Below are 24,085 nucleotides of genomic sequence, written 5' to 3'. Positions count from 1 at the left end.
CTTACAGGCTGAAATCGTTCCCCAATCTTCCTTTTTCGTAGTTAATAAACGTGGCAGTACCTGTACTAGTAAACCTGGTAATGCTTTAGTTTTATCCCCAAGTCCTGCTCCTGCAGTTCGGGCCTTTTCTTCCGCTTCTAACACTGACCATTCTATCTTTTGGTCACCTACCTCCCACTCTTTTTCCTTGAGTTTTTCATAAATGCCAGCAGGCATCAATACTTTTAATATTGTCATAATGTCGGGATAGGTATACTCTCCCATGAGTAACATGTCTTTAATTTCTCGGTGAAAACCCGCTGGATCTTTGTCATGACTGGGTACCACTTTCTTCATTTGTAACAATTCTATTTTTGATATGGGCGTATATACAAATACGCGCTTAAACTCGTTGTCCTCGCCTTTTATTGGGTGCACTTCTCGTAACGGATTCTGTCTATCCATGTGATACGTGGTTCTTTCCTTGACGGGCACTGAGACCTGCTCTGAGCATACAAAAAGAATATACTGCTTTCTTGATTCTAGAATTTCTTTAATTAATTTAGTACCTGGACCTCTCCATTTATTCATAAGCAATTCAGTCAGTATGTCAGGTAAGGGACCAGGGTCCGAATGCTGACTCCGATATAGTATAATGAGTTGTTGAATCATATAAATCCCAGCTAACCTCTGTTCATCTGGGGTGAGATTCAAAAATGTGCGTACTACTGTATCATCACTATATTTTCCGGGACTGTCCACCCAATGGACAGCTGCCCTGGCTAAATCTTGTTCGTCCATAGAATCGAGAAAATGATAACCCCTTCGTTCTCGGAGTAGTTTGTCGGCGGTTTGGAACGAATGCTCGTTAGACCTTATATTAATTATAGGTATTTGGAAATTCCTGTTATTATCTGGACATATCGGACGTATCGAGTCAGTATGACATCTAGTCTGATTCCTATTACAAGATCTTCCTCTACCTACATAGGCTATGGTGTCCGACTGTCCTGCGGGCAGTCCTGACCCTTCTTCCTCGCTTTGTTCGAACTCGTCTGCCTCTAATCTCTCTTTGTGTAGGCGTTCTATTTCTTTACGGATCTTTCGGCACATGGCTATTATACAATTTTGCTTGTCATGTCTCCCTTCTGATATGTTCTGACTCCATCTGGTAAGAATTTGCATTGCTTCCGGGTCTACCCCCGGTCGGTCTACATTTCTGATCACACAGTTTATGAGGAAACGTAACAGTTCCCCCTGTATCTCTACTTTCTGGTACTCCATAGCTCTGTTAATACATTCTGGATCTCGCCCTGTTTGGACAAAATGATATATTTCGTCTAGATGCGCAGTCATTCCTGGTAACTTCGCTAAATACACTGCGGCTCGTCTGATACGCAATGAGGCCAGGGTCATTTCGTCCTCTATACCGGGCACCGGGTCATATCTACAATCTACGAGAAGTTCTTTAAGTGCACGAGCACTTACGAATTTGGGTGTACGTGAATGCGCTGACTCTTGAAAAGTAAGTTTATTTATTCTAGGTGGCGTAGAAAAGATATTGGTAGCACCTCCCGTGGCCCCATCTGGGGCGTCGGGTGTGAAAGGATTCGTTGAACGTGACACAGCAACTATAGGTGTGGACACAGCTATAGAAGTAGCTGTAGGAACAGATACAGAAACAGATGTGCTTGCCGGAACTTGTGACTCGATTTGTTGCTGTAGGGATACGGGTGCTGGATCTTGGCGTAGGACCTCCCTGATATGCGGTCTATGTGGAGCGGAATTAGCATACTCGGGAGCTGCGTCATCTAAATATGAGGAAAGAAAAACATCTTCTGCGGTTCTAGGATGCCCCTTAGGATGTACCTTGATTGGGAATAATGGGGGTGGCAAGTCTTTCGGTATCTCTGGAGTAGCCTTAGGTAATCCTTCGGCCAGAAGGGGATACATACCATTCATAAGGGCATTTCTTTGTCTGTCTACTTGTTCTGATTTCACTCGGATACCTTCCTCAATTAATAGATTTCCTTGAACTTTATTTGAACTTTCTTTATTCCTTTCTTCCTGTCTACGTGCTTTTTCTGTACGTCTATGAGATTCTTTACGCCATAACTCAACGGCGTCTTTCTGTGACTGTCTGACTTTCCTTTTCCATAACTCTTCCTCGACTTTCATGATGCACTCTGCATCCCAGGTCCCCGCTGCGGGCCACCTCTGACTTTCTGGTAATCCCTTGGTATAGTCTACCCATAAATCAAGAAATAATATAGCGTCTAAGCCATGTTTGTGATACATGAAGTGCCCTGGAGTGTCCCTAGGAGGAATAGGGACGGCTTCTTCGAGAACCCCTTTTCTAGTCGTGATCTGTCTTAATTTCGAAAAGAGCGGCATATTGACAACTGATCTGACACTTAATCTTGACCACACTTAATACAAAAGCACAATAATGAACAATCATTCATACCACAATATACAGGACGTTTAACACATCAAACATTAAACATTAAACATTTTTTTTACCTTTAAAATAAACAACAATGATGATCGTCTGCATAACTAATCACCAAGCATAACTCTTGACACTAACTAGATACTTCGGAATACTTGATATACTGCTAAACAGTACAGATACACTGCTAAAACAGTGCAGACCGGATTTGTGTACCCAAACCCGTCTTGACCGGCACAACCTATGTGCACGTCAGAAATGCCTCCCCAGTAATGGTACTCACCGGGTAGCTTCGGAAACGGAAGGCCTCGGTAACTTGAACTTGAACCGGACTGGACTCGACTTGACTCGTCGGACACTGGGCTTGACTTCGAACTGGTGGGTCTCTGTATACCTCGGATCTTGCTCTCTCAGCTAGGCTCTGGTCGGGACACTTCGCACTTCTCACCGCCTCGTCTGGGTGTTGATCGCAGTCTCAGTCGCCCCCGCTTGACCGGAGGGAGATACAGGAAATCCTGCTGGTACGCGTTATTGTCCGTCCAGCTGTGGCAGGAGACCGGGCCTGCAACTCACCGCCGGCGCGTGAGATGAGAAAGTGTCCCTATTCGGGCGCCATCATGTGGTAAATAAAATTCCTTTACCGGGACTGAATTTGATACAGAAACATTATAAAATAGCTCAGTAAAATGAGAGGCAGAATCCGTGATATTAGAGTTTCGGAATGGGCTTTATTCCAGTTATCGATTATAATCGGTTGCTCCAAGTTCCATCACCACGGGGGTTCAGGAAGTGAAGTACATACTTTATTGACAAGAAATGACTTTTATAGTACATACATGACAATGAAGCGAATGCAGTAGGCGTAACAATTGATAAGGAAAATGACGATTTGTTCTGCGTAACCAGAAATGGGTGTAATAAAGAGTAAAAAGGAACATAATTGGTTATGATGTCATATATAGGTGGATCTATAAGATAATACTTGGCCTAGATGCGCGCGCAGCAGTATGACGTGTAATTGACGTGTAACTAGGGGGTGAAGGGGACTTGACATTTAGCTCTACATGTGGAGACAAAAAGTCTGGGGGGTCAAGTCAACCTAATCCCAAATCATATCTAACATCCTATGTTTAAAGAACTATGTTATCCAAGAAAGAAGGACTCTCGGACAGAATCTATTCTATACTGACTGTGCGTGCGTGTACAAGCGTCTAAGTGTCTACACTGAATGCGAGGGGGTAGGAATATTCCATGGTGACAGGGCTATGAATTACTTGCATAAGGGCAGAGAAGCCGGGCCTTTTGCTCGGTAACTGGAAGAATGTTTACTTAAACTACTAGGCAGGAATGCATCGGCTGAGGGGGAAGCAGATAATTCGAAGGTGAAATACAGTTCTTGGCAGAGAATAGGCTGATGTCAGGCTTCGTGAGCCGCGCAGAGAATGAGACAAAGTTCATGGTCACAGATGCAGGCTCAGACTGGAGCTTTCAGAGGCAGAAAGCAAGAAGAGTTTTGATGACAGAATCAGGGCCTACTTGCCTGGACTGTAAAATGGCATAAGTGAACCATATAAAGCTGGTGGCCTTTCATATTTAGGAATGGAATATCCGGCCTATTCATGGCGGATCTGACAGAGGACATGTTGACGTTGGACGCACATGTATTTGCGTCTTCATAACTGGAACTGGAGGGAACATACATGTACTTATGATATGCACATAGAACCGTTGGGGTCCAAGATAGGGGACATAACTGACCAGAAAAATCCATATTTCCACAGCCAGAGGCCCCGGCACAGGCGCCCGCGCGTTCCCGCGAGCCACCGCGTTGACCCCTGGACCAGTCCTTCAAGGATCGATGCAGTTCTTTCGGGTCCGTGAAAAAGTGCGACTGGCCCTGCCTGTTGATCCGCAGCTTCGCTGGATACAGCATCGCGTAGTCCAGCCCCAGGTCGCGCGATTGTTTCTTGTAGGGGGCGAACGGTCTCCGTTCCTCCTGCACCTTAGCCGTGAAGTCCGGGTAGATGGAGATGTCCATTCCCTCGAATTGCAGCTTCCCTTTTTCCCTCGCAATCCTCAGGGCTGTGTCCCTGTCCCTATAATTCAGCAGCTTTGCTATGATAGGTCTCGCAGGAGCGCCCGGCCTGGGGCGAGGTCCCAGCGAGCGATGGGCCCTCTCCACGACGAACATGGGCGAGAACACGTCCTCACCCAGCAGAGTGCGAAGCAGTTTTTCAACGAAGGGCTCCATCCGCCCCGTTTGCGTCGTCTCAGCAACCCCAGTGATGCGGACGTTTGACCTCCGCGAGCGGGCCTCCAAGTCCTCTGACTTGTCCTGTATGACCTGGAGCAGTTTACGAAAGTGTTTGCGGTCTGAGTCCCATTCCGTCTGCGCCCCCTCGATCTGTGCTATTCTGTTCTCAGACTCGTCCAGGCGCGCTGAGTTCTTGTCCACCCACTCCGACATGCGGTCCATGCGATAGGAGAGTGCATCGATCTTGGTGCCGATCTCCGCCAGGCTGCCCTGCAACCCCTTTTCCATGGTCGCCAGCATTTCTTTAATGTCCGCACAGATAGAGGTCTCCGGGGAGGGTCCACCGGGCGGCGGCGCCGGAGCCGCGACATCAGGCCCCTTCGTCTTGCGCGGGTCGAAGGACAGTTTCGGCTGGGTCTTGTCCCCCTTGCCCATGATGCTTCCGAAGCTCCGCACTCCCTAGGGTCTCAGCACCGCACGGCCGGCCCCGGTATCCGTCCGGAGGCTCCCGCGTCCGGCGACCCCCACGAGGCCAGGAGGGGGCTCAGCCGTTTCTCGTCAAGGCGCAGGCCCGGAGGCCCCCCAGCTCGGCCAAGCCGCGTCGCCCAGCAATCGCTCCTGCCCTATGTCCGGAGGGTGCCTCCCGGCTGTCTCCCCCAAAGGGGCCGCTATGTTCGCTCCAGCAAGGCTCCACCTGCCCCTCCAGGCCGCACGTCGCCGTCTGATTCCTGGCCGGCGTCCCGAAGGGGGCCAACTGGTCTCGGTCCGCAATGTTCTCCACACTGGTCCGGCAGTCGTCTGGAGCGCGCTCCGAGTGTCCCCAACGCCTCGCCGGGCTCCTCAGGGCTCGCTGGGAGGCCGCGGCCGAAGCACCAGTGCCTGTCCGCCAGGCAGCCGCAGCGTCACGCCACTTCGCCCCGAGGCAGCAGGGGTTCGGGCCCTCCCTATGCTGGGGCTGCGTGTGTGGGGACGCCCGCTCGGTTTCCTCCCAGAGGGGGCCAGGGAGGGGGGAGGCCAGCGGCAGGCCCCGAAGCACGAGGGCTCCACGTGCTCCGCGAGGTCCCCGTCCGTCCGGCTGAGGCCCGACTCGGGAAGGGGGGGGGGGGAGGCAGATCCAGCGGCTCTCCGCCCCCGTCCCCCACTGGTGCTCGTATCTCCTGGGCCCCACCGGGTGTCGTCCGCGTCCTGGCGTCTCCGGCTCCTCCGCGATCGGCGCCCCCGGGGGTACGGGTCCTCCCCCTCGCCAGTGTCCGCACGTCGAGCGACGCACACCGGGGCAGGTCCCAAGGCAGGTCGGGGATGACGGCCCAGTCCGCCCGACTGAGTCCCGCTCTTCACTCCGACTCCCCGCTGCACTGTAGGGGTATTCCGGGGTTCCCAGGCGAGGCAGTCTGGTGCGGGAGGGTTTCCCCGCGTGTAGGCGCTCGAGCTATGCAGAGCAGAGGATAAATGGAGGATCGTTTGAGGGTTGATGCCAGGAGCTACGCGCTCACGCGTCCGCCATGATCCCCGGCAAGCTCCGCCCCCCCTGCTATTTTTACTGTTATCGTGGGACTCTCACCACGACGAAGGGGAAGATTCAAGCATGTGAACCTATGAAAGATACAATACTGGAGAACATGTGGTTACTAATGTGAGAATTGTTTCTCAATAAAGCACTTTTAAACTGAAAAAGTGGCATACCTTGGAACACGTCCTGTTGTTATCATTTTTAAGGTTAGTCGAGGCTGCAGCAAAGTCCACCAACTTGCCGAGACTCCACTTGCTGCTGAAGAACATAGGTTTACTTTTCTCTTTCAGGACCCTAGGTAAGAAGACTTGGAAGTAAACCCGCTCAGACTGCAAAGAAAAATTAAAATCTTTGTCACATTTGCACCATATGAATATTTAAACAAGTTTTTAAGTGACAATGTATGTGTAAATAACATTTATAGCTCATGCTTTGCAATGCTTGTTTTTGTTTTCCTACATCCGAAGATTTGACAAAGTCGGGCTTATAAGGTGGTTTAACCTGTAACATACGCAAACCAACAACAATACTTTATGATGAGGCAATTTAACAAAATTTAGTATAAAAGGCGGTTGTATGTGATTTCATAGAAAAACGATTTCATGGAACACTATTACTGAGAAACCCTTTCTTTCTCCATCACGGAGCCGCGGGTTGGCGTTATTCTTAGGCGAGGCTACATCGACCGAAACGTAAGTACGGCACAGCCGCGGATGACTGCCCCTGTATTTACAAGCATGGCATCATCGCCTTGTTTGAGAAAGTAATGAGCGGTTGGCTCTGCAGCGTTTCACCACCGCCAGCACCATACCGTTACTCTCCTATACCACATATATGCATTTATTCTTTACTTCTCAACAGAACTACGTTTTGGCGATTTCCTTCACTTCCCGTTACGAGAGGCTCATGGGGTATTACCTCCCACACTACATAGTATGCATCATCGATGTGACTGTTAACACTTTTGATGACTTAGGAAGCAGATAGCTATTACCCTAGCCACATAAATAGAGTGTGTGATTTTTGTTCTATGTGTGTGTGTCATGTGAGTCCTTTGTTTTTCCACAGGTCTTCGCACTGATAGACCACGGTATCAATAATACTAGGAACACGCTAAAGTCACTTTGTGGTTGTTTCACTGTTTTTAACCAGTATCTTTCCACAGATCTCGAGTGTTTGCACCTGGGAAAGCGCTATTAATTGTACTTTCTCTTTCGGATTAACACATACTTGATACTAGTGGGTATCGTATTAAGTGCATAAATTTCATGCATTTCATTTAATTTTTCTTTATTTTTTCAGTTTTAGTATATAGCACACTCATTGGGGATATTCAACATAGTGAGTACTGAGGGGATCTTTCAGTCCTGATGAAGAAGCCTTTGCTTCGAAACATGTTGACTTTATAGGAGTAGCCGCACAATATAGGCAGGACACCTCCGCATCACTTTAACAGGTCCAGCCTCGACGACCTATTAAAGGTTTTTAAGTCAAAGAGGCCAGGTCCTTTTTAATCACTTTAACCGATACTCACTCCCGACCTCTCCTCTCATTACCCAATCACCACACATAGTGTTGTTCAACAGTGCTCCCGCGTAGTCGTTGGTCGTAGCCTGCCCCGTCCTGCAGCGGGGCGGGAAGACCCCTATGATGCAGCATGACACCAAGGGCCCTTTTGGTGTGTGAGGGGTATTTAAGCAAACACTGTGTGCCTCCTCATCTGGATGAGCGACACATTTCCTAGAAACATTTCCCTTGAACACTGTTCGATTTTTATGTTGGATCCTTTTGATTTAATGACTCAGCAGTACTAGAGGAGGACGTATCTGCCCTAGTGTCCACTTACGACACTACCTCTTCACTCCCTCGCCTTGTTATACAGGGTCCAGCAAAAGGAAAAAAATATAGGGTGACCATGCAGAACCGATGCATTTCATATATACAGAATGTAAACAAATATGTTTTTTTTCACTGTTTCACTTATAATTGCATGTTTCACAGAACCTTCCAACAGACGAAATAGCCCTGGTGAGTGAGAAAAGCCTGTTGTAACAGACAACAGCAAAGTATTAGTAATGAGTAAGCAAGGTAAAGCAGGAGAGCATTTAAGGTTATGAACAAGCATTCTATTTTCATCTCAATAGTGACAGTAATTGCACTTAGGTTTGCAGTTGTTTAAACTAGGTGCATGTTGGCACTCTTCGTACAAATATTTGTACAATACATTTGCTCTGAAAACAATTAGTGTTAGAGTTATTTATTTATTGGTGTAACACATTTTATATGTGATTTGAATTTAGACTTGTCATTGTTATCTTTAAATGTGGCAGCCCAGACTCGAAGGGCTGCCACTTGGTCCCCATTTCATGTTTGACATTTTCAGCAATGTCTAAATTTACAGTCTGGGACTTTAGTTTTATTTTTCCGTAAGTATGATCCCTAAATATCCTGTTGTTTAAAATCAAGAGAGTGGCCGAACACATCACAAGTGACTTAGATTCAGTGGGCAGCTAATGAAAGCTTAGCATAGGCCATTGGAAATGGTTCAATAGATTTTATAGCAGATATTAGTCGATGGTAGTGGTAGTAAATCTTTTATTGTTCAATTAATTAAAATCACGACAAAAATGTCTCTGAAATGTATAAATGATATGCAAAATATAAAACAGCGGGTCTATCTATTAAAATGTCAGTAATAATTGTTAAGAGGTTTGCTGTCTGAAAGATCTCTGTGGCATCCTCTGTACCAGCTGACACTCCTGCCATGGGCTTTAAACTGCCTCCATAGTAGTGGGATCTGTTCCTCACCGCACAGGCAGGCACCAAGTAGGCACCAGTGATCATCCCTGCTCCCAGTTATTAAGCAACCTAGAATGCTTGAGTCATTATCTGGCATATTGAGGGCATCAGCAGCTATTATTTGGTGAAACGCCTTCACAAAATCTTAATTCTGCTGTTCGCTCTGCAAAGCGGTTTTGTATATAAAACTAATGTAAATAGTTTCCTTGCCCTCGCACACTGAGTGATAGAGGGTCGAACGCCTCTGATTCTACGTTCCACTCCAGTCATTTCTAATAGAGCTATCCTAATACGTCTTGTGTCTGTGTACAGTTTACCTGCAACCTTGACATGCCTGTGGACTATAAAGTCCACTGCATGTCAAGGTTGCTGTTCATGGTACTGAGGCTCTCCGTACTCTAATGTACTTGAATCAAGACATTGATTTTTAGGTCGAGGACCGCCGGTCTGCCGAAGGCAGAACCGGAAGTCGGAGAGTTAATGACTTGGAGAAGAGGGGCTTGAACCCGCCCCTCTTCTCCCCTGTTCTCCATTGGCTGGCCTCTTGAATGCTGGCCAGCCATTGGAGAAGAGGTCCGTCACTCCGAACAGGCCCCGTCCTTTTCGGATTCGGGGGCGTGTTTTTTTCAAGAAATCCAATTATCTCCTCCAGCCAATGGCAGGAGGAGAACACGACCCCAAATCCGAAAGCTCCGCTGCCTTTCTCCGAGGCATTTCTGCTTCGCCTCGGAGAAAGGCAGTTGTGTCTCTCTCTCTGTGATTTTAAACTTTTGTACAGGCACTCCAAAGGTATCAGAGCGCTGGCTTGAACCCGGTTCCCCCGCATCAAAGTCACCCACCCCTGCCATTGCCTCAGATACTCTTCATTGCCCTGTTCTGCCACATCCCTCCTTCCGCGCTAATCATACAATCATGTACTCACGACACGTGGTACAAGTGTCCTTGTGCCCCTTCCTCTGGTGCGAGGCGGAGCCCCCCTCCCTAGCCCAACCGAGTCCCCTCGAACACTCGAGGAGTGAGTAGGCTGGGTGCCATGTCTTCTTTCCGAAGGGAGACAGGCTAATTCAGAGTCACAGAAACCCGTGTTAGTGTTTGGAGAACGTACCCCGACAGCACTACAACTCTCCCTGCCCCACCACCACCCACCCGATACCCCACTGGTGACTGACAGCATGTGTGCAGGGAGCCCGAGTTGGGAGGCTGCATAGCCGGTACTCACTGTGAAAGAAGGCAACTGCTGCGGATTGATGTGCGGCAAAATACAGAGGGAAAACAGCAACACGAGACCATGCTGCACCCGGCAGCCTGTCACAACAAAGCAGTTTCGAAACCTGCCCAGCCCCCACTTATGGAGCAGAACGATGATCAGAATGAGAACACTGAATGCTTATTGGGGGTATCTTTTGTGGGGGATTAATTCAGAGGTCTTCACGTTTCTGACACATTTTCTCCCTATACGGAGGTAGCTCAGTATATCAATGTACCTGTTGCAGCCATGTATGTAGGGTCACTTGCGCTAGTCCCAGCCTGTCAGAACGCCAATGTTAACGCAGTGCTGGGCGATAGATATTATTTGACAATTTATGGGGGTAATTACTGATCTTCTAAGATTATAGATGAGGAACCAATTTCTGTAAATATCGAGATTTTGATGGAAAGATTAGTGCCGGAGAACAGGTCCACTGAAAGTCGAAGGTCTGGCTTTAAAGGTCACCCTTTTGTTTGAGGTTAGAGGCTTCCTATCTGATAAGGACTATTTTTTTATGAGTCACAGATTAGAAGAAGACGGGCACATTTCTTTTGAGAAAAGCTAGATGATTCACAGATAGGAAAGGTGAAACAAGGGCAGTGTGTGCAGCCAGGCAGGGCCGCAGTAGAATGGACGCTTCCGGCTGATGTAAAGTCACCAGACCTATAAGGCAGTCTGGTACAGTCAGTGGCTGCAGTTCTGAGAGTGGGCACACAGTAGTGTGACATTTACAATGAATCGTAACACAGGCTTGTGTTTACTGGTCTCCTCCTCCAGTGTACAACAATATATAGTTTACTGTGCAATTTTCATTAAATTATACTCATATAAACGTTGACCACATTATATTTGACGTGTATGGCGTGCAGTTCACAGGTCATTAGGGAATATGAGGGTTATGAGTTAGGATGAGGGCAAAAGAAAACAGTGATGTGGTGGAGAACGACAAAAGAGTAGACAGAAAGGTAATGTGCGAAGTGGAAGGTAGAAGTTGATAAATTTGAGCTACAGGAGGTTTTTGACAAGTAACTCAGATTTTAAAAAGTAATTTTGGGATGTTGTGACTTTGGAGTGGAGCTGTAACGCAGGCGTTGTTGTTTCCAATCAGTTACAATAGTAAACCATAGACTCGTGTTGAGCCCGCGCACCGTACACTATTAGTTCAGTCATTATGGAGCACTCAACAAAATGTTGACGCCACTGCAGAGCTGCTGGATACTGCTTCCAACACGGGGATGTTTACATCCTCCTCCAGCAAGAGGCACGTGGGGTGTGTAGAAAGAGGGGCGTGTCATATTCGCGCTATTTAAATGCAATTACAAATTCCCACACCCTACTATCCAGCAGGCGTTGGCATTGAATCCACTTTCAGGTGCTCTGTGCAACGGAAAGATGTTGTCGGCTGTAGCAGACAAAGAGCACATTGTGATCGGTACACATGCATTAAAACCCCTCTGCGTTTGTGTCCCGGTAAGGGGGCTTATCCACGCCTGGTGGATCGAGTGCTGCTGTTTTCTTACACCAAAGTTCACACGACGGTTCGAATCTTGCCCTGCGACCAAAGGTGAACCGCGGGTTTCTCTAATCGCCAGGTTTCCTCGCCACTGACAGATCAAATAGTCGTTCATAGACGTGCAGCACAACTGCCGATCAACAAACTATAAACATTTCACAACGTTGACCTTTTTCACAATCGCGTTGTAGACATTTACGGCGATTGTGCGTGCACTAGACAAAGAAAGCACCTGTGGACATTTACAAGACACAAAAACAAATCTGAGGTGTGTATTGCAACACGATGCCTGCTATGTATAGACTTCTGTCCCTAATTTTGCAAGCGTGCGTCCAGCCTCCTCTGGCACTCAGTATGTAGAGCGACAGGGAGATCTTGACTCACTGCAGTCTCCCACATCGGGTCCTCTCAGTATGGACTGTGCATACACTCAGTGCAAGCGGAACTTCACTAGTGAGACGAAAAGAGATTACATTGAAAAATGACCAGTATTTTCCTGTTACAATGAATGTAACGTACTCTCTTCCCTTTGCCACCCTATCTCGTGTTCTTCGTTTTCTTAGTATCCCCGTTTTCTTTGTGCCCATGCTATTCAACACTCGCCTCTCTTAGTGTGACGTCAGTGATACTAGCAGCCAATGACGCTGCGGCGGTCGACCGCGAAGCGCAGATGTTGTTGAATACAGAGGAGGCTGCTGAAGTGAGTGAATCAAAGGTGAGAGACAAGAGGAGGAAGATGAGAACAAGCATTTACAATGCAATGGTCTCGGCATTGGTAAAGTTAGAGCTATTGGCATTGCTCATGACATTATTTTTGTTTATGTTTTTGTTTTTAAAACATTTAACCCCTTCGATGCTCATGACGGAACCGTTCCGTCATGGCCCCGCCCGCGCTAGAACCCTTCAGCACCGCGGGGGAATCCGCGCAGCGCTGAAGGGGTTAAAGAAACGGCATTGTCATGAGCAATGCCAATAGCTCTAACTTTAACAATGCCGAGACCGTTGCATTGTAAATGCTTGTTCTTTTCGGGGTGGCTCACGTCCAGGGTTTGACACAGGATGAGTTGGGAGAACCTAGTAGCAAGACACTGGAATAAAACAAAAAAACAACAAACAGCTGCAGTCTCTTACGTTTATTGAACATTTGTATTTAAGCACCATAAATTTAGGGGTTATCATTAAGTTCATTGATATCAGTTAAATAAGTTGAAATGGTTTTAAAGCAAGGAAACTGAGATAAGGTGTGATACCTGAGGGGTAATAAGCACCGTGTAACAAGAGCAACTCCACTGGAAAACGTTAGCCGAAATGTAATTCTCAAATGTTGCAGCACAATTTATCTTCATGGAGACAGAATAGAAATAGTGCGTCAAGGACGTGTTGCAAATCTTGTGGTTTGATTTATTTTTTTCCTACACGTAAATGTTTGCCTGTTGTATGTGATTCCAACCTAAGACTACTTGAACAGTTTAATTAGACAAATGAAGGTTGTTTGTTAATGTAGTATAATTCATAAGCTTTCAGATTCATTCGGGCCACCTCTTCAGATGGCGGCAACTAACACACAGAATTGGGTGACAAAGAGTTGTCAGGGGTGCCCACACTTGCAGTTAAGATCAATGTACAAAACTCTAAGCATTGGCTTCAAAAGCTACTCCCACCTTATGATGCAGTGGACTAGGGATTCCAACAGGTCATTCCTCTAAAGGAAAAATGGATTTGGAATTACAGCTTTGAGTAGAAATGTTCTTTCCCACTAGATATTTGGATGCTTTGGCCTGTCATTAAGACATTGCAATATGCACTAGCTGTCCTGCTGCTATCAAAAAGATCATCACCAAGGAAAGAAGTAACGGTACCCCAGGTTAGAACAGCTCACGTTCAGGAATTTTTACAGAACCAATCTTTTTTTTTTAACATTATTATTAGACAATCCTTAAGACAATACACAGCTGTGTGCCTACAACCACTTTGGCTGGCAGCGTAGGGCAACTGAACTTGAGCAAGTTTACACAGTTTCCGTGCCTACAACCTAGGGTCTCGTTGTTGATACCAATGGGGTAACCCAGTTACGCACAGAACCTGGGGCTATATACGTTACGCAAACAGTGGTTCTGCCACGAGATAAATTTAAAACATTTCTTAGTTTGTCCCCACAGATGGGAGGACTCCAATTCATGGTACGATAAGCCACAACACAGTTTCTCTACAAGTTAGACTACTTACACCACATAAAATGTGGATAAAGTTTATATAAGAAGAAAATCATATCTTTCAAAAAGTAAATAATGAAACCCAGGACATGTACACACAAAAGAACAATATGGGTGTTACACAATGGTGAAAACACAGGGAGGTGAGTACGATGAAGTTGTACACATAAAATACAATACATTTTATACATAAACAACAATACACGTACTCAGGTCGGCTTTGTTTTATCCATGAGAAACCCCTAACTAGTCCCAGTCCTATTCTCACAGATATATGGTCTAGTTGGACAGCAACGCTTCTACACCAGACTCCAAGTGCGAGACGCCGGAGATGTCAAGGTAGCAGGCTTGCTCCTGATGTATGGAAGCTTATGCAAACGGAGGCAGCTGGCCCGTCTTTTCACGGATTGAAGCTCTGCGCCTGCCACCAGTGCCTTAGCTCTAAGCCTTTGTGCAAGCATTCTCCTGCATTTGTCGCTGCTCAGGTAGAATTTGTGTCGCAGGGGGAGCAGGGCATATTTCGCCTTGTCCAGGTCTAGACGTTTCAGTAGGAGCTGTTTCCTTTCCAGTTCTCTCCATATCCTTGGTGATACTGTGCGCTTGTGACTAGTCTCTGGCTCTCTAACCTCCTGCTCTATGCTTTGCCGAGTTTCCCGACGTCTTCTATTATCAGCTGATGATACTGCGATAAATCCCCACCTCATTACTAATTTCAGTGTTTCCCAAATTGCAGCCAGGGGAGTGTCCTCCCTATCATTGTGCTGCAGATAATCTACTAGTTTTGGGCGTATCTCCTGTACCGTTTTTGGAGATTGTCTGTCTCTCAGGCGCCATCTAGAGAATTTATGTTGGTAGTCTTCTGGTTCTACAGTGACCGTGATCAATGCGTGGTCCGAAATGGGATCCTGGCTCGATAGTTGCATCCCTCACCCTGGGGAGCAAATGATCAAGATTAGTGTGCAGTCAAGTAGTGTGTGTAATCCTGTGTCTCCGGGTGTAGCTGGCGCCAAACATCATGCTTACCGTTTTCTTCTAGACACTGTCGACTCTCTGGCCAGAGCGCCCCTATTTGTGCGAGGCTTTGGCATGAGCTATCCTTGATCTTGTCCATCACTAGGTTAAGATCCCCACACACCAGAATTGTCGCGTCGGAAGATGCCAAACCTTCTGAGAGGGACCTAACAATGAAGGGTTCCTGTTGCGTGTTTGGAGTATATATGTTGATTAAAGTGAAATGTGCGGAGCCCAGCACCCTTCCCTTTACTTCGTAGAGCGTTGAAATTACTTTGCCCTCGAATTTGGTACCAAAAAGGATAGCTACTTGTTAGAAATGGGATTTCTGGTTGGCTAGGGCATGCGCCAAAGCCAGGCAGAAACCACCCCTCTAGTCAGGGCAAGGGAGTTACACACTGAAGATAACCTCTGCTCACCCCCTTGGTAGCTTGGCACGAGTAGTCAGGCTTATACCAGAGGCAAAGTGTAAAGCATTTGCGCAACATACACACACACAGCAGCAACACACTAGGCACACCACAAAAGAGAGTCCGCACACGGTTATATATCAAATAGCCTTTGTATTATCCAAAACACATTAGAATCATAATCACACATATACACTGCGCCAGCTGGCACCAGGTCATAATTTACAGGGGATTATATACATGACAGGGCCAATCGGGTCACTGTCAGAACCTTTAGAAAGCACTAGTAATGAAACAACCAGTAATTACTGGTACCAGCACTTTGCATAAGTCACATTAGGCATACGCCTTAGGCATCATCCTAAAACATCAAAGCATGACATTAGGCATAAAACACATTATGCATCTCATTAGGCATAAAACACATTATGCAGAAAACATGAGTACTGCACCCCAGTACCACAGATAAAGTGCACATAGCACCTTAGCATAAACACTGAAATGACCCCAGGCCAACTGGCCTTCTCTGGGGCCCAAATGCCCTCTGTCCCAAATGTCAGGGCTCTACTGGGGTGAGGGTGCACTCACCCTGGCTTCTCCCACTCTCACGAGAAGTACCTCCGTCATTGCAGCTGCACACGCTCTCGCGGTGCAGCTGTGGAAATTGGCGTTGGCGCCACTGCGGCTGGGTAGCCCCACTCTGGGACTCTACACACAAACTTGACCCCACGTTGCAGCTGCCTGCAACTGCGGTGCAGCTGTGGAACCAAAATAAACCGACACCAACACTGCTCTGCGAGCCCCCCTCAAGGGGCTCCTCTTGTGCTACTGGCACCAAGAACAAGGCCAAAGTGCAGCCCCACTCACCGGGGCTCTCAAGTGGACTATTCCGGTCTTCCTACAGGGGCTCGCCTCTCTCTCCAAGAGACAGGGGCGAAATGGAGCCTGCACGGCTCCGACTCCTCTTGGCCGCACGCGGGGCTACTACTGGCACATGCGGGCCCCGCCTTCCTCTGGTCACGGTCGACCTGGTGGCAGCGTCGCGCTGCCTCGCCTCCAGCTGCGCTGCAATTGGCTGTCCCGCCTCCTGGTCTCCGGGGCCTTCCTTCCTGCCCTGCCGATCACGCCCATAGTCAGGCACGGGGGCCTGGCTTCCGCTCTCGATGGCTCCTCTCTGGCGATACTAAAGTGCAGGGTGGGCTCCCGCTTCACAGGCAAAATGCGGGGTAGGCTCCTGCTTCAATATGAGCTCCAATGCGGGGTAGGCTTCCGCTACTCAGTGCACAAATGCGGGGTGGGCTCCTGTGGCAGGCAGCCCAGGGGGAAACCCACATACCGGGATTCCTTCGGAGCACGTCGCAGCCCAGTGCTGCAGGACACATGTGTTCCTCTTCCCCAGCAATAAAAAGATAGCGCTCACGAGGCGCTAAGCCCCAAAAATTGTCAGGGCAAAGGCTGGGCCCAGGCAGGCCAGCTCACAGGGCCCTCCAGCAGGGAGGCAGTCCCTCGTGGCGGTTCCTCCTGGGTCCCAGCAATAGTAAGTCCCCAAGTAGCACAAGGAAGCACCAGAAAAATGGGGACGCAGCCCCAGTACTTATACTGCATTTTCTCTTTGTTCTGCCCTAGCACAGGGCTTGGGGGAACCAGTCTCAACTGGTTCTGGGAGGTTTTGAAGCACATCCTCCTTTGTCAAATGGAGGTTCGATCCTCAGACCACCACAGGGGGGCGGAGCAAGCATTCACTCAGGCAGGCACAGACCTATTCTGAGTCAGGGGACTACTCCTCCCACTTCTCCAAATGCAGATTCCCCTACTCAGACTAGCGCTGACTCACCCTGCCTTCCCTGGAGCCACACACACCTCACCAGCCCCTGTCACTCCAGAGCCAGACATGCAATCCACATCAGGCAGGCAGACACATAGCACACAGAAATGCCAACTTCTAAAAGTGGCATTTCTAAAATAGTGGTAATAAATCTGCGCACAACATTGTGCAGCATTTAATATTACTATTCCAACCATACCAAACTTGACCATGCTGCTCCTCTCATATCAGGAATACCACTGAAACACTTATCAGGGAATCCCCACAGCAGTGAGAAACCAAAATGGCCGTTTGTCACTACCAGGACATGTCACATGCTTAAAGTACATGTCCTACCTTTTACCTACAATGCACCCTGCCCATAGGGCTAGCTAGGGCTTCCCTAAGGGGTGACTGACATGCAATAAAAGGGGGGCCACAGACATGGCACACACTTTAGGTGCCATGTCACAGCGGCAGTAACACTGTGCGCACAGTCCCTGCAATGGCAGAGGCCTGAGACAGGTTTGAAAGGCTACTTTGGTGAGTGGCACAATCAGCGCTGCAAGCCCACCAGTAGCATTGGGAGTCTTAGATACCACTTTGCAAGGGAGTGACAGGTAAATTAAATATGCCAACCAGGTGTAAACTAATCTTACCATGTTTACCACGGAGAGCACACAAACTTTACACTGGACAGCAGTGCTAAAGTGCCCAGAGTCCTAAAACCACTAACACCATGTCAGAAAAAAGGCTAGGAGGAAGGCAAAAAGTTCAGGGATGACCCTGCAAAAAGGGCCAAGTCCAACACTACTCCATTCTTTTAAGCAGGTCTTGATCACCAGTATTGGAGTGGGAATCGACGTGGGCGCATGCCGGCTGTGTCTCTGGATAAGATGTGAGTCTCTTGCAGCATACAAATATCACCGCCGGAGTTCTCCAACAGAGAGAGAATAGCTGTGTGCTTTACTGGGTGGTTGAGGCCACGTACATTAATGCTTACAATCCTGAGGTCTTTACCCATGGGCCATAACAGGTGTCAACGCAGCGCTGTGCGGTATAATCATGATGGGATAAATAGGGTGAAGTAGGTCTAATGGTGTGTATCGAAGCATTCGAGTATCTAACTGTACAACGACTGGTGCAGACTTGACAAAAATGTATAATCCCAAAACATAGTAACAATATAATGTCTTTCATCACTTAGGAAGGAGCGAAAAATATAAACCCTTGAGACAAAAGTTCGTCTTAGTAGAACTGTTCGAGGGAGCAACAGCTCAGGCAGTCCTTCAAATTAAAGTGAGGGCAGACTCAGGCTCCCCTACACGCATTTGCCCTTCATGTGTTCTTTAAACATTCAGCTGGGGATGACTGAACCGGGCCAGTGGTCAATGAGGAAATTACTGCCTCTCTTTCTTGGACTATAGTTGCAGTGTCCGGTTTGTGGGAAGAGGAGGAATTTCCCACTCTTTACTAGCGGGGCTGCGTGTGTCTCAGCCTCTCAGATGACTTGCGTTGCTCCTCCGGGAATAAAGGTTTTGCTATCCCTAGGACCTCCCTGGCCTTCTGGAGCGAACGCAGTAGTCGAATCTTGCCCTCGTAGCGGAAGATGATCCGAAAAGGGTGACCACCATGAGTATGCTTTTCCTTTCTCCTTCAGCTGCATTGTAATAGGGCGCAATTCTCTGCGTTTAAATAGAGTGGTAGCCGACAGATCATGGTAGAAGGTTGGAGAATGACCGTGGAATTGTATAGGGTGTGCGTTTCTCACCTTTTTAATGATTAGCTCCTTCAGCGGAAAGTCATGCACACAGACCAGAATGTATGCTGGAGGGGCCTTGCCACTCCGCGACAAGCCTAAACGGTGCACCCTGTCAATCTGAATGTCGGCCGTGTGGTCCTCACCCAACACATGTCGAAAGAGGGCCAGCACATACGCCCTGATGTCCTGTCCTTCCGCACCTGTTTGTACACCTCTGATGCGTACATTATTTCGACGGGATTGGTTTTCATAGTCCTCCGTTTGGCCTTGTAACGCAATATGCTATTCTTTTAGCTGAATAATTTCTTGCTGCATCACCTCCAGCTCCTTGTCTTTTCCTGTATCGTGTTCTTCTAGAATCGTAACGCGGTCGCCTATTTCTTCCACATCACGCCTTAGTTCTTTTAGATCGGCTGCAAATTGCCCTTTTAGTTCTTGTAGATCTTCACGCAGGGATGAGAATAGTGCAGTCATGAAGGCCTTTGTGGCTGGGGCATCGGCTCCCTCTTGCCCCTCCTGCAGACCCTCTCCGTCTTGGGCCAGATTTCCGGTAGCTCCCTGTGAGGGCTGTTTCAAAAGTATCTCGTTGACAAAAGTGCTTTTTTTTACTTGGGCATTCGCCATCTGGGAACTTACGTCTTTGCCCTGCTTTAATTATGTCTATTTGCTCAGGCTCCCGAACCACTGCACCCAGGGAGTCAGGAACCTCCGACTGTGTGCCTGAACCTCGCTGATCCGCTGCGGGGAAAATCGCTGAGTATGTAGTGGGCCGTAGATTCTCCGGGCCCTGACAGCCGTTAAGCATTTTCACCAGCCAGGAGCGATTCATTAATAGCTTGAGGATGGGACCACTGTTGTTGCGGTTCACTGATCCCTTCTAGGGGGGCATTGAACAGCGCACACATGCGGGCCACGTGTTCAGACCTCTTCCAGGGACCCTGTGTCCAGTGCCGCCCAAGAGTGCCTCCTCATCGTCCCTCGCTGCTCACTAGCGGGGTATCTCCCTTCAATGGTACTGTCTTGAGGGGCTACGCAGTGGCAATGCGTCATGGAGTCAAAGTTGATCTCCCGCTCATTGGCTCTGCATCAGGGTGACAATAGCCGTCTCTTGCCTCCGTAGGTCTGTAATAATGCCCGCAGGGTCTCTGCCCCGCGGAGAGCCAGGCACCCAGGATCTCCGGAAAGCACACCCCTGCGCACCAAACTCACAATCAGCATATCTGTCTCTTCCGCGAGGTGGGTGCAACTCACAATCAGCATATCTGTCTCTTCCGCGAGGTGGGTGCCTGGGGGGGGGGGGGGTAGGGGCAGCGATGTCAATTTCCCACGATCCAGAGTCACTCAGTCCGCAGCTCCAATGTTAACAGCTACTGGCGATCCAAACCCTTCCCCGCAGTGCGGCCTTCGTCAGGGCCCAACCGCCCGCGCGCTGTGCCTCGCTCGAGCCGCTCAAGGCGTGCCTCTGCTTTATCAGAGTGCTTCTCCGCTCACGTCTCGGTCGCTTTCTTTTTTTAAATAATTATTTTCATTACGTCAGCGGCATAAAATATGCAGTACAGAGGAAACGAATTACACCTTCTGGATAGCAAAAATATTATCAAATAACATTGCATAATAGTACATTGGGAAAACATTTTAGGGAGTGGGGGCTCGTCCAGATCATTACTATGCGGTGGGTTGCAGATATTCCCTCGATAGGCATTCCAGGGGCTCCAAACCCTTGACCACTTTCAAGGGCAGCCTCAAGCCACATACACTGTCTTTTCTCTACACATACACCAATCTAGGTCCGCTGCCCATTTTTCTACACTAGGCGAATGCAGGGCTCCCCACAGTTGCGCAATATTCATTTTGGCTAGCATTAGTCCCAGAGTGACCCATTGCTGTGCATAGTTGTTGAGGTCTGTAGGTTCCCAAATGTTGAGAAGGCACCTCCGTGCCTCCGGACGGAGGACAGACGTGAGCACTTCATTGAGAATGTCATGTATTTTATACCAGTACGTTTGTATGTGATTGCACTCCCATAGTATGTGCATAAATGTGCCCACTTGACCGCATTGTCATTTACAATCTCCTCTCTGCTCTAACCATGCATACCAGACCGGGTCCCGTGATATACACTGTGGAGAATTTTGAGTTGTACTAATCGGAGTCTAGCCGAGATCGCCATTACCTTTGGGGAGGACACTGCCTCTCGCCATTCCTCATCATCCAGCTCAATGCCGTCCCTCACCCATTTTTCTTGGAGCGGTCCGAGAGGCTCTGCCATATTATTGATTAATTTCTTGTAAGTTAGAGATATAGCTTTTTCAGGCATGTGGCCGTCTAGCAGTCGATCCTCAAGAGGAGAGGATTCCGGGGGGGAGGAGCCCATCGGGATATGTGAACGTAGGGCGTGGCGAATGTGTGTGTGTGTGTGTGTATCTAAAACATTCCGAGTCTGCTAGTTCATACTGTTGTTGTCACATCGCCTTACACCCAGATATCTTTGATCTGGGAAATTCCAGTGAGGTCCCATTTATCGAATCCTTTCGTTCTCCACAAGTTGGCCAACTTCTACGAGTCCCATAGAGGGGTTGCCAGTGTGAGTGTTTGGTCCCACCCCAGAGACTTGTTTGCTGTATGCCACACTTGGACCGAGTGTGCGGCCGGCCCAGTGAGGGAAGTACATTTGGGTTTCGAATAGAGCGCCCTATTGTAGTTCTCCCACCTATCCATGGCATAGTCCGGATCGTCCGGGCCGCCATAAGTGCAGTGGTTAATAGCTTCAAGGTGAGCCGCCCAGTAGTTTTTTTTTATATCAGGGAGGTCAATTCCCCCGTCGTACCAATTCAGTGTGAAATTGGCTAAGGCTTCTCATCCCATAATAAGTCCCGTTGCAAGCCCTCTATTTCTTTAAAGTACGACGCTGGAACAAGGTCCAGGGAGTTCTGTAGTGCGTATAGAAAGTGTGGCAGGGACATCATTTTAAAGAGGGCTGCCTTACCCAGAAGTGAGAGCGGGAGCGTTTTCCAGCTGGCAATGTCGCGTTTGAACCTTTGGAGTGGTGGAAGAAGGTTGCGATTGAAGCAGAGTGTCTGATCCAGGGAAACAAAAATACCTAGATAGGTAAAGCATACTGTGTTGATTTGGATGGGGCAGCCCTGTGGTGTGACAGGAGGGTCGCCTTTGAGGACGTATAGGAGGGACTTATTCCAATTAATGGAATACCCAGAGTATCTCCCAAATATCGCCAAGATGTCCAGGACTGCAATAAGTGATGCTTTCGGGGATGATAAATACAGCAGTATATCGTCTGCGTATAAAGAAATACGGTCCTCCCATTCGGGGGACCAACGCAGACCTCGTATCACCGGGTCTTTGCGGATCCACACCGCAAGCGGCTCCAGTGCAAGGGCAAAGAGAAGAGGGGAGAGAGGGCATCACTGGCGGGTCCCTCGACCCAGGCCGAACACGTCAGATTTCTTGTTGTTAACAACAACTTGTGCCAGGGGTTCCGAATACAGGAGCCGCACCGACTGAATGAAGCCCGGGCCAAAGCCCAGTTTCGCAAGGACTGCGGAGAGATATTGCCATTCGATAGTATCGAATGCCATGGTGGCATCCAATGATACGATTATTGCTGCTTCCTGACTCGTGGCTGCTCTCCCCAACACCCCATGTACCCTGCGCAAATTCAAGGCGGTGTTTCGGTGCGGTATGAGCCCCGACTGATCAGGATGGACCAAGCCGCCGATCACCTTAACCAGGCGATTTGCGAGGAGCTTGGCGAGGATTTTGGGCTCTGCATTGAGCAGGGAAATCGGCCTATAAGAGGCACAGTCAGACTTCGATTTGCCCTCCTTATGAATAGTGATTAATGTGGCAACTCTTTGATCCAAGGGGAGGATACCCAGGTCCCTACTTTCTTCGAACATGGCCTGCAAATATGGGGCCAGTTTGTCGGGTATATGTTTGTACAGCTAGATGGGAATGCTATTGGGGCAAGGGCTTTTCCTGAGTGCAAGGACCTAATAGCTTGCGCAATTTCTTCGATTGTCAATTCCCCTTCCAGGAAGTGACGTTCGTCCTCTGACAGGGAAGGGAGTGTTATATCTTGTAAGAGAGACTGGAAGTCCTCCTCGGGGAATGGTGTGGAGCTGCACTAGACAGTGCTGTAGTGAGATGCGAATTGGTTTACAATGTCAGGGATTTACCGTCAGCGCCCATGAGCTCCGGCACCAGCCTATTAGCCCATTCCTTCTTGTCAAGCCCAGGTCGTATATTCAACCCAGTTTTTCCCTCCCCAGACTTTTAGCCCTGTCCGTAGCCAATGCTTTATATTCGTCTTGTTTAAGTCGTAAAGTGTGGAGTTTTTCATGTGTTACATTAGCTTCTAGCTCTTCCTCCAATTGGAGGATGTCATTCTCTGCTTCAACAAGATCTTTCTGTCTTTCTCTTTTCCCCACCCTTACCTGGCTGAGAACTATCTGCATCCATACCGGGGAATGATTGGAGATTCCTCTTGCTAGGTGTTTGATTTCTAGGATATTATTCACCTGAGAGGCCGGAACTAGTATATAATCTATGCGGGAGAGACTATGGTGGGCTCCAGAAAGAAAGGTATGCTGGATTCTGTCTGGGTTGTATATTCGCCACCCATCCACCAACCCCAGTGCTTCCATGAAGTCAGGTAGCCATTGATGAGAAGGCCCAATCGCGCGAGTAGGGTGTCGGTCCTGAGTGCTCGAGACTACTGCATTAAAGTCACCCCCTACTACCAGGAGACCTTCCGGGATTGAAAGGAGGAGTGAGCCCAGATCTTTAAATGTTTCGCTCTGGAGGCCAGGCGGCACATACACAGAAATTAGTGTCAGTGTGGTTCCTTCCCATAAGCCCGTGACCCCAATATATCTGCCCCGACCATCCGTCCACGTGGACTCTACAGAAAGTGGAAAGGAGTGTCTCGCCATGATACCAACCCCCCTCGAGCTGGTCGTAAAAGCCGGCATGCGCTATTAGTTTGTAGCCCCATCTATTTAGAGCCTTACAGGAGTTACCCACCAGGTGGGTTTCCTGGAGAAGGACTATGTCGGGGGCTTGCTGTTTAACATACTGTAGGATGACGCTTGACCTTATCTCAGAGCCCA

At 48.4% G+C, this 24,085-nt stretch overlaps 1 protein-coding gene across 1 annotated transcript in view; it reads right to left on the bottom strand.

Moving 5' to 3' along the window:
* ZFAND1 (zinc finger AN1-type containing 1) overlaps positions 1 to 24,085 on the bottom strand; it is a 217,400-nt gene that overhangs the window by 20,594 nt on the left and 172,721 nt on the right. Inside the window, exon 7 of the mRNA XM_085605359.1 lies at positions 6,369 to 6,524. Within this exon, the coding sequence (XP_085461485.1) occupies positions 6,369 to 6,524 (156 nt within the window). The remainder of the gene's footprint in view (positions 1 to 6,368; positions 6,525 to 24,085) is intronic.

This window comes from Triturus cristatus, chromosome 5_1, assembly GCF_964204655.1.
Source record: "Triturus cristatus chromosome 5_1, aTriCri1.1, whole genome shotgun sequence".
Classification (NCBI taxonomy): Eukaryota; Metazoa; Chordata; class Amphibia; order Caudata; family Salamandridae; genus Triturus; species Triturus cristatus.
This window is presented reverse-complemented; position numbering and strand designations above follow the sequence as displayed.